The sequence below is a fragment of the Lissotriton vulgaris genome, chromosome 4_1 (assembly GCF_964263255.1).
Source record: "Lissotriton vulgaris chromosome 4_1, aLisVul1.2, whole genome shotgun sequence".
NCBI classification, from domain to species: domain Eukaryota; kingdom Metazoa; phylum Chordata; class Amphibia; order Caudata; family Salamandridae; genus Lissotriton; species Lissotriton vulgaris.
The window spans coordinates 1,852,441,126-1,852,453,143 of record NC_141691.1 but is presented as its reverse complement, the minus strand read 5'-3'; the positions used below and the strand labels follow the sequence as shown (position 1 = coordinate 1,852,453,143).

The following is a 12,018-nucleotide window of genomic DNA, read 5'->3' as shown; positions in this document are numbered from 1 at the left end:
AATATTCAAAGATGACCACTCATGCGTGCACACACACGCTGCCAATTTGACTTTTAGGTTACTATTTACCATTTAAAGGCAACTACTATTGGCTTTGCTAATGCTTCTATGCTGAATGGTTTACCTTGAGGATACTCAAATTATGGAGCCAGCTTTGGTGAGGGATTGATGATCAAGGAGAGGTTCCCCTGATACACTTGATGATGTACAAACCAATAGATTTGCCTTACACGTTTGGATTTTGTTGCTGTTGCTAATGTTAAGGCCTTAAAATGTATGAGTACATATATGAGAAAGCAGAGATACTGGCAGAGGGAGGTGCAGCCAGGAATATATGCAAGCAAGGAAGGCGCAGGCTGAGTATGTTATTTCCTTAGGCTATGTTACTCATTCCTATTATGCTGGCATAATAGCGCTGTAGCGAAGAACACCTTAATGGGGCTATTATTTTGCTTCCGCATTAATTTGGGGGCTTTATATTTTCAGCGATCAACATACACTTTATAAGTAAAGTAAGGCAGTGAAACATTTTTTCATACATATTTTTCACTGCACAATTAATAATAAAATAATCATTGATGTAGAAATGATGCAGTGGATTTCTTGGAAGAGGATACTCACATGTTGTTTCTGTACCGCGAAGGCCCTCACTGGCAGCACTGACATATATTGCAAACACTGCCAGCTGGTACTCGGTGAGCGACATGAGGTTCTTGAGGACTGCAGTAGACACCGTTCCATCCACCACTACCTATTTGAGATAAAATATATAGAGACTCAGTTTTAGCCCCATATGGATCCAGTTTCTTGCTGGAAGAGTTCAGATTGTCTACACTTTGAAATAAGTGCATATATTGTCGTTCACTTGAAGCCTGTGTTGCACTGGTAAACACTACTTGCTTTACATGACAATTTGCTTTATATTAAAAAAATACAGAATTAATGGAATAAATGAGAGGTGCTGGTACCATTATTTACATGCTGATTTCTTTTTGGGGGACCTTTGATATAATCTGAAGAAGCTGTTGATTGTTTAACAATGTAGTGTATGCAACTCATGTGCAACAAAAGGCTATTCACAAACCTATAGGTGGCAACCTTTGCTTCTGTCTTTCTTATCTTTTCCATTTGGAAGTCATTGCAACAGTGGAGAGCTCCTCACACATAAGTATATATTTAAATAGTAATTGTCTGAGGGGATTGGCTGGAAACACGACTAAATCAGAGGGTTTTAGGGAAAGTGGTATAAGGAGGGACACGCTAATACAAATACACAAAAGTAACACTGCTGCTATTTACAAACTACAATTCTAAAGTTACTACAGCCTTGCAGGTGTCAAAGTAGTTTAATTAGTACTCCATCACAACCTTGGGGTAGGTCATGCACCACACAATATCACTCACAGCTATTGCAACACACTTTGTAATATACTTGGATCAATGACATTCTATGAGGGAGGCGATACAATCTGAAAGGATGATTGTGTAACGTTGGTCCTTTCTCTCTTTCCACTCTAGGGGAGCCAATCAGAGTATTTAACCACCTACAAGTAAATGAATTGTTTCACAAGGGGCATTTTAGAAAGGCTTGATGCCGAAACACGTCATGCCCAGTGCAAATAAAATGAACATTAAACCCGGAAGAGTGTTCCGGTTATGTTCCTGGTGGAGGGACTTTGGTATATAATATATATTTATATATGTGTGTGTGCGAATAATTAGAAATAACTAATTATGACTATATAAATACATATATATAAAACATACCTACATATACACGTGTACATATACATATATATATATAAATTTATATAAATATAAATATCAGTTGTTACAATCCATAATGCATTATAAAATACCATGTTGTAAAACAACACGTTGTAAATAACGTGTTATAAAAGTTTGTGAAAAGGTAATGCGTTATAAATAACGTGTTGTAACAACTGATATTCTTTATTAATCATCTGACCTCTGCCTTGTGCTCCCCAAAACTATATGTGCCGAGGATGAGTTGCTGGCTGTTTGTTGGTGCATTTCTTTTAAGCATGTGAGATTAGATGATATTTGAGTGACAAACTGATTACCTCCTCAGGTTGTCCTCCTCGAGTGGGATAAAATACAACTCTGTATTTCTCTACTTTTCCAGGTGCATGTGTCCAACTTATTCGAAATCCTCTTGCGGTTACTTCAGATGTGACCAGATTTGTAGGGGCCCCCATGGTGGCTGTCGATGTCCCTAAGCAAACAGATAGCATCATAAACATAAAAAGAAATTATATTAATTCAGGGTTTTTTTAGGAAAATAATCAAACTGTATTACTTTAGGCAGGAGTGTGGAGGGACTCTTCCTGTAAAACACAAAATACAATGGGTTCCCTGTCCAACCATAAGGGCAGCTCCCTCGGTGAGAACACTATGGTGCTTAAAATAGCTCTTAAAGCCCAGTTCCCTATTTTTAGATTTTTATGAAACAAAAGCCAAAATCTAGTGATACCATGCGATCAACCCAGCAAGCCAGCCACGTGATTTGTGTATTAATGAAAGATCATGACTATTTACAGTTTTCGGATTGCTTGACCCGGCTTTCATAGGTAGGTTTTGTAAAGTGTATTTGTGGAATTGCCTGGTGTGGGCTGTCTGTGGGGAGGTGAAGATGCCTGCTCTTCCATATGCTGGTATTTACAAAAAGAGAGCAGATCCTAGAACCCCACAGCTAAAGCCAGGTGTTACCCAGATCACTGGTGTACAGTGAAGGGAATACCACTGGAGGGTTTGGGACTTGCATCAGTCTCAGCTGCAGTAGTACTGTTTTTTTATTGGAGATGTCTCTGCTCGGATCTAAAGGGATAACTGGTGTTGAGTTCATTCATACGGTTTACATGGGCATCTGTCAGAGTTTCATTATACGGTGTTTGTGACTTGGGAATGAGTTGCTGACGTAGACTCTGTCAGTAACGATGTCACCTAATCTCTTCAACTGTCCATTTCCTCTAGCCCAGACTGCCCTCCTCTCTGCTTACTCTCAAGAAATCTCAAGTCCCTCAGGCCATCATCCTTGTAATCGCTTTTCTACCTGGCCAGATCATGACAGCGTGATGCAAACTGGAGAAACTGTCCCCATACATATAGATTGCATGGTATCACTAGGTTTTTGTCTCCAAAGCAAATTATGGGCCACTTAGTCGTTGCCTGGTGGTTTCTATAACATCCTGTAAATCATATAAGAATACCTACAGGACAACAATCCTACAACGCAGCCGTAACAGAACCCTTGACTAGATGAATGCGTAGGATACTTCCTGCTCCTCAGACAGATTGCTGAACAATCTTGCTGATGTTGATTCCAACTACATATATTCCTAAAACGATCATAGCTATTCTAATCTTACTGGAAACCATGGAGCTGGCACCTGGCCCCACTAGCATACCAGCGAATACCCATAAATATAGCGCATAAATTAGCACATTGAAACAACCCAATTGTTTGAATGAGATGAGGTGGCTGAAGATTGGCAATTAATAAAAAAGAAATGTGCCCGTCCGGCTCCATTAAAAAGTAGCTTCAATCCCATGAAACGGTGTGTTCTCTGGGATGAGTTCCAGGCCCAAAGTTGTCTTGCTGCCACTGAATTCTCAGTGGTTTGTGTTGGACACACGCTACTGCAGACATTCCTTGCTTTGACAAATGGGTATTTCATGTGTCTGTTTCAATGACCCTTGTCCTCCTGTCCTTGGCCGCCCCATAAAGACACGGCTCCTGCTAATGATGACAAGACCTTTGTCTACACAGCAAGGGATACGGTGCAGGCCTCCATTTTATGTTTCTATTGCACCCACATCAAGGAGGGGTCTTTTGCTAGTGTTTCTTTTTCGATTTACCTTTTGCATTATTTTGGTTAAGGGAAAGGCGTGGTCATCCTGAACACTGAATTGTTGACTAACCGTGCAAAAACATTTTTTTAAAGTAATTCATTTTCAAAGTATTTTTAAATGGTTCGTTCAATAATTGGTTTGTGATCTGCAATGTACAAACCGCTTTCATCTTCAGTGATTTACTTTAGAGAGTGTGTATTAGTTAATGTAGACTAGCAATTGGTGAGTTTAGTTTAATTTAGAGTCGACATAAACTTTATGTTGAAAGAAAAATGAAGTTGAGCACAAACAGAAAGCAACAAACTGACTAACTGAGGAACAACTGTAATGTCTAGTAAGCCAGGCTGACGTTTAATGCACATTTTGGGATCACACTGTTGGAATTTTTGGAACGAGAGATGCCTCAAGATAAGCAAGTTCAATATTGGGAGGGCGGCCGGTGTTCATTTTAAGGCTATATTCATAGTTAGTCCAGATAATTTTAACACCGGAACATTTCGAAAATGCGCACATTAACACCTCAAGGAAATGCCAAAATATTAAATAGTTATGCTTTATAATGGAAAAAAATGGGTGCAATTCAGGTATATGTGTGGTTTGTGTACACTGCAGTTTGAAAAGGATTAAAGCATGTGATTGTATTATACACTGCATTGGACTGTGCACAATTAAATATTTGTATTTATGAATACTGTTACACAGAATATTAATATAAAGTAGGCCTCACCTTGCTGTGCACGCATTGTTCACATTTTGCATTTTGAAGGATAAACGTTGTAGAACTTCAAAGGCCATGTTCAACACCGTCGTCAGTTGCCCTTAATATATTCCTTTCAGTCACATTTCTAAACATCGTGATGTCATTTTACATATTACTTTCACTGGTGCATAAAATGAGAAAACTGTTTCTGAATAGTTTCTACTGGTTAACTACCTACAATGGTACCAAACAGGTTATGCATCAACAGTGTTAGTTACATAAAAGATGTCCAGGTGACAGAAGCCCACCTGATTGATTGGTCATCAGGCCCCCAGATACTGGGGTTATCCTAGATCAGCTTGAGGTGCAGCCACAGGACACCCATTTTTGGGGTAATTAGGAGATTTATATGTTTTACTCTTTCATTCATTCATTCATTCATTCATAAAAGGCAGCAGGTCTGCCAATGTGAGGTGCCGGGCAGAGATTTGGCGGGACTCCAGCTCGTCAATCTCCTCTAAGCAATCGGACCCGGAATGAATGATTTCCCTGGTAGTTGCTTATTTCTTAGTGGACCCTCACAGTGCAACTTCTAATGGGCCTAGTACTAGTAGATCTGGAGGGAAATCTCCAACAGGGCACAATGGCACATTCTACCACTGAACAGAGTGTGGCAGAAGCAGGCAATTTCACCCATCACTTGTTGGGTAAACTCCCTGTAAGAACCCAGTGAATCACCTCAAGCAAACCCAACAATTTAAAACAGCCACTGTGTACATATATAACATTTGATGAGTTTTTAAAGTAATTTACTATCCAGAGGTAAAACAAAAGCAAACCTTCAGTAAAATAGCCTCATTGCTAACAAATGTAGAGCATCAGAACTTTGATGTGTCTACGGTGGTACCCTTTTCAAGTGTAGGGATCGTTAAGAGGGCTCCCCTGTAATGTGATGGCTTCCTGAAGTCTCAGGTCAAATCAGAAGTTCAAGTTCTAGCCTCTCACTGTGAAATTTAGCTTGCCTCAAGTGACAGCTCAACCCACGCGCAAAATGAGTGAGTGTCACTCATGCAGAGTGAGAGTTGATGGCTCTGACAGTCAGACTCCAAAGAGGCGATGGGATACAATCGATTTGATTTTAGATCTTAAAACTCAATAAGACTGAAAACTTTGGTGGGACTTTTATCTAATTTATTACCTGGTCCTGCAACAACAGCAGTAGTTGGAAAACTATCAACAATCGGTCAAGTTTTCTAGTACTGGGCATTCCACATGAGTTGTAAGGTCTTACCTCGTATTTCTCTCTCCTGCTCCTCCACCCTTGTGCACACGGTCTTGGTCAGGCTCTCCACGATGGTGTGCATGATGCTGAAATCCGCCACATTGTAGACATGGGTGCTATGAGGCTCTGAGCCGATCTCCTTCAGTTCATTTATGTCAGCATTTTTCACACCTTACATTTAGCAAAGGACACGACAGTAAAACACTTGTCTTACAGGAAAAAACAGCATTGTTGTATGTTTTTCCATTAGTATTTCAATGTGGCATATCTTTGTTCTTAATATTGTACATTTTTGTCATAGAATCATGGTAAAAGTAACAATTTCTAACAGAATTTAATAAAAAAAATTATTTTACTAATGTGTTTATTTCCCAACCGCCCAAATATAAACATTCTTTATAGCAAATACAAAAAATGTTTATCAAAGAATTTTAAACCATATAACAATGTTTTTATAAAAAGTTCAAACATGTCAATAACGTCATTACATACTATATCCTAAAGGCCTTATTTGGAGTAAAATCCAAGATATTCAAGAAGTAATTACTTGTGTAGTGCTTTCTAACTGTTCAGGCACTCTTTACAAGCAGCCTCTTAATCCCGATGGGGCCATTAACAGCAGTTAACAACCTAGTTAGAATTATGAGATCTGCTGGAACACCGCAGTGTCTTAACCTTCACACAGAGATTTTGGCTGCTGTGAAACAACCGACCCTTCTGTGTAAAAGTATTGGGGAAAATGAGGAATTACCATGTAAATTGAACCTAGAAATTGGTAATTACTCATTTCTTAGTGGCCCCTCGGGTCAAATTTGTAGACAGGGACCTAATTAAAACATGAAACAGTTTTACCATGAGAGATCAAGTGCAAGTTAAAAGAAGGACCTGAAAAAACAGCAAGAACACACATACAGGTTAAAAAAGATAAAAAGATAAAGTGCCATTCGCCTAACGCAGGTAGCCACTATGCCAGTTTCAAACAAAACTCAGTGGTCTGCTATTGAGCCAAGAAGACCCGCAAAAGCTGGTGCAAAGGATATAGCAGCAAGTACTAAAAAAACAGTCAGCATTGTGATTATATCACACACAAAGACTATTTAAATACCAACAATACTTAAAACAAGCATTTGCAATGCAATCGGTCTTACATTTATGAGAGTTTGAGCTTTTGGCATTGTAAACGATTATGTCTTTCATTTATGTGTTGATTTTAAAACAGATAAATAAAAGGCATTGTAATTTACATTGCCAATAGCTTAAACTCCCACAGATGTGAGACCTATTGCATTGCAAATGCGTTGGGCACCCGTGCTATAAAAATACAAATAAAAATAAAGCATTAGGAGAGAGCGTGTTCTGCCTGCAGCAGCTGGCAGGACAAAGCTATTTGAGAAAATAGCTCTCGGAGACTGAAATTAAAGCCTACTGAGCAACAACACACGAAACAGCCGGTGTCGCCATGGGAGGTTACAAAATGAGATAAGGCGGTACTAAGGAGGGACTACTAAGCCTTTTAATAAATGAACAGCCACAGTTTACAATGGACAATGATACAAGCCAATGAAAAATATGGGCGGAGAGTGGGCAGAGCTTCAAGTCCCTACCTGAATACAGCACGCCTCGCAGAGCAGCGCATGTGCTGCCCAGGCTTGACCTAAAAAGGGGGGATAAGATAACTCACAAAGTGACAGTACAATCAGGATAACTGCAGTTTGGTCATTAAATGGATTCCCAAGGGGCAAAGGGAACTAGGTCTGGCCTACCGGGGTACTCCAGAGTGGGAGCAGAGCCCCCCAACATGGTCCCTAGTTGACTGAGCCTGTTGGATGCATTGGAGATGAATTTGGGCAGCTGGATGAAGAAGATATTATCTGGATTGAAGGTTGCAATGATGGCCTGTCGGCAAGTATTAGCTCCCAATTTGTTCCACTCTCACCGTAACCTGTTTTTACGCTCATCCAACAATGGCTGGGCAGAGGCACATGACGTGTTCAAATGTTTCTGCACACTGGCTGCAACCCCTGTAAGATGTTCCCTCCGTGCGTAGACGCCAGCTGGCTAAGCGCTTTAAAAAAGCCACTCCCCTAGCCTCAGTGCCCTAAATCTTGCCTTCAGGTGATTCGAGTGCATACAGGCGAGAATGGTTGGGGGATGCTGACTGGTATATATTGATAAATGCCCAGGCATGCTAACGTATGGCTAAGAAGGTTCTGTTAGAATGATATGACCAGAGGCAGAAACCTTTTTGGTACCCAATTTAAATGCTGATTGACTCGGATTGATGGCCCAAAATTCATTCACCTTCAAAAGTTGTTGGCAGTCCTCAAGGAACCGATGGTGCCCTTGACGTGCAGCACTAGAGCTGATTTTGGTCCATAGCAATGCTTTTAGGCAGCCAGCCCTGGCCCCCCCTGCAGCTTGTGACACAAGTTAAGGTAGGCACCACCAGTGACTGCCCGTTGGTCGAAGATGCCCAGTTCTAACCTAATTTGGGCAGCGGATGAAGACTTGGCAGCCCGAGGACACATTTGCATATCCTTGTGATGAGTTTATTTAATGAGCTGCTGTCCTTACCCAGTAATATTTTGCTGCCGCAAGTCAGTGATGGGGAGCTTTTGGCCCTTATGACTTTCATGCAATGGGACAAGGCTTGGCCCCGATAATAGGTTGGCCCCATTATCGGAGCCAACCCTACGTCAGGGTCATTATCGGGGCCAACCCTTCGTCAGGGTCACCTGAAGGGCCAGGGCATTCCACTTCCTTGCGTTGCCTCATGATAGAGGAATAATCATATTTAACATTCAAGTACCTTTAAATAATTTTCTGGTATGCAAGATATACATATTGTATTTACCAGCTGCATGGTATGCAAGTGCAGGACAACTAGCATTATTTTCTTATTTCGATTTTCAAAGCGTTTTGCAAGTTAAAGTTGAAAAAGTACAAGCACTGCTTAAGGAATGTACACAGAATAGTGGGTGCTCGAGAATTTGGACATTTTCCAAGTTAAAAAAGGCAGGACAATCATTCCTGACAGGCAGACACAGATTGTACAAGCTTACAAAAAGATTATGCACATCATCAACTAGATGTTGTGACAAAAGGCAAATATTTTACATTCAGGCATTCCTTTTTGCTACACTCTCTCTACATATCTCTCACTTGTCAACACAGAGCTTGTAAAATGACACCAAAGCCTGTCAGAAAGGCACTCTGTTAATACCCGTGACTGCTCATGAACTGTTTAACTGAGATGACAAAGAGTTGGAGAAAGAAGAGGGGCGAAAGGGCGGGACGGTTTGAATTTACCAGTGTTTAAGCAACACATTAGGCACATTCCCCCGGTCTGCTCCTCAAGGCATCTCTATGGGGTGCTCCTGGCACAGACTAGGGCAGAGCCCCCAATTTTTCAAAAAATGTTGTGTGCCCAGTGCAGGCACAAATTCACTAGTGAAAGCATTGGAGTGACATATGGTGTGGCGAATTAATCCACCACGCTGTTGCTGCAGGTAGTGGAGTGGCACCGTTCAAGGCGTCTCAAGGATTCCCTCCTCAGAGACCGATGCCATGTGAGACTGAACCCACCAGCAGGGCAGATCCTGGGGACTCCCATTCAAGGGTACAGGAATAGAGCTGTTCTCTAATATTCATGGGTTGGTTTGTGTAGTTATTATATGGGTGCACAATCATCATTACAAAAGGGGTCACAGAAGCATCTGTGGTTCCATGTGCATTGTGGAAGTGGCTAGGTGGTGCAGAAAATTGGCCCATTATACCCCCAAAGTACATACGTAACATAGACCTTGTCATTTCCAGGAGAAACCAAGATACTCTACCCCATGAAACACACACTGTAAGATACTCTACCCCATGAAACACACACTGTAAGATACTCTACCCCATGAAACACACACTGTAAGATACTCTATACCATGAAACACACACTGAAAGATACTCTATCCCACGAAACACACAATGTAAGATACTCTACCCCATGAAACACACACTGTAAGATACTCTATACCATGAAACACACACTGTAAGATACTCTATCCCATGAAACACACAATGTAAGATACTCTATCCCATGAAACACACACTGTAAGATACTCTATCCCATGAAACACACACTGTAAGATACTCTATCCCATGAAACACACAATGTAAGATACTCTATCCCATGAAACACACACTGTAAGATACTCTATCCCATGAAACAGACACTGTAAGATACTCTATACCATGAAACACACACTGTAAGATACTCTATCCCATGAAACACACACTGTAAGATACTCTATCCCATGAAACAGACACTGTAAGATACTCTATACCATGAAACACACACTGTAAGATACTCTATCCCATGAAACACACACTGTAAGATACTCTATCCCATGAAACACACACTGTAAGATACTCTATACCAAGAAACGCACACTGTAAGATACTCTACCCCATGAAACACACACTGTAAGATACTCTATACCATGAAACACACACTGTAAGATACTCTATCCCATGAAACACACAATGTAAGATACTCTATCCCATGAAACATACACTGTAAGATACTCTACCCCATGAAACACACACTGTAAAAATTACTTTATCTCTAGACTTTAAAAGGCTTGCTGACAAATTTCTCCCTTCACCTCTGGGCAGAAATTTCAAGGTCCATGTCAAGACTGCAAGACCATGGCGGATGTGCATCGTTTCATCTGCCACTTCACCCACCACTGACAGCTTAACATGTTCAAGATTTTCCTCAAAGTCATATTCTATTTGGGCAAGACTCGGGTCAACAGTCTGTCAACCAGCAATCTGTGCTAGCCTCTTTAGTGCCAGCTTCACTTCACCATCTTACTCCTTCTCTTAACCTTCTTAGGCCTGAAGGAAGTGCTCCACATTTCCACTGTCAACCTTCCAACACCGATCGGACATCCGCCAGGGTGGCTTACTGGAGACACCATGGTCAACATAAACTCCCAACACTATATTCAGACCAGTCAATGAAGCCATCCTATCTCACTCATAGCATTTCCACTACACCCCAAGGAGTGTTCACTGGCCATAAACCCAGTACTACATCCTCAACTCATGCCGCTGGCCCTCGCCTCCACTTTCTCGTGATTTGAGAGTGGTGTCCTGCATAAACAGCTTCAATAGAACCTGCCCCACCATACTTGTAGCTTCACAATGGCTGCACATCCTATAGCATCCCATCAGTGCTGATGCAGTACAATCCAAAGATCCCAGAAGTAAGCCAGTGGTGAATACCAAGCTCGCCTTTCTGCATTTGGTCAGAGGATTTTGTGGAAGTATGTGAGAGAAGTGGGTCCATTGAGTCTACCAGTGGAGGTAGATGTAGTGCACCTTTGAAGAAACGCAGGACATGCACTCAGTTCTCAAGGAGACAGGTTTGTGCATTCAGTAATGAGGTAGCACCACAGTAAACATTTATGAAAATGAATGTACCCAATTACTCAACACATGGCACAGCAAGGCCACTAATACCATACACCTGAACTTCAGAGATAGCCTAGCCAAAGCACACATTGGTGAACTTATTAGCGCATGGTCTACAAGGCTCGTCTGATGCTCCAATACTATATGATGTAAACTTGTGGGGAAATTGAAGGGGGCAAGGGCCAGCCTACTTTCCCGCTAGTATGTCACAGGGACCATTTTAGTTCTGCCTTCCCAAAATAAGTAGTAAAGGTGCACATACACACTGCATTTAACAGGTGTATGGCTGGAGTGATGTAGTTTGCAAAGCATTCCTACTGAGTCCTCCCAGGTCCTGGGTACCTAGCAATGTTTGAGTCGCACTGGTGAGAATATTTTGCAAACTCAATCAGAAGACTTGAGGCAATTCTTTATCCCACATTTAAAGTAGTCTTTCAATACTATGAACCTCCTACCAATTTTACCGACCATATGCACTTACAAACTCACAATTTGACACTACATTTCTCCACACAATCTTTGGGTGAAAACACCTCAGCTGCCCTGTAGAACAATATTAAAATCCTAAGAAATATTGACTGGTGTTAACGTCCTACCGGTCTTACCAATGCAGTATTTGCCCCTAACCTATGCTGCCCATACTCAGCAGGCACCCGTCTCAAGGATCACTTGGAATTTTTGTACAGTTTGCAAT

At 41.3% G+C, this 12,018-nt stretch overlaps 1 protein-coding gene across 1 annotated transcript in view; it reads right to left on the bottom strand.

The window, feature by feature from the left end:
- Positions 1 to 12,018, bottom strand: part of COL14A1 (collagen type XIV alpha 1 chain) — a 514,343-nt gene that overhangs the window by 294,910 nt on the left and 207,415 nt on the right. Inside the window, exons 9-11 of the mRNA XM_086966163.1 lie at positions 5,865 to 6,026; positions 2,085 to 2,236; positions 622 to 751 (exon numbers count right to left, since the gene is read on the bottom strand). Of these exons, the coding sequence (XP_086822289.1) occupies positions 622 to 751; positions 2,085 to 2,236; positions 5,865 to 6,026 (444 nt within the window). The remainder of the gene's footprint in view (positions 1 to 621; positions 752 to 2,084; positions 2,237 to 5,864; positions 6,027 to 12,018) is intronic.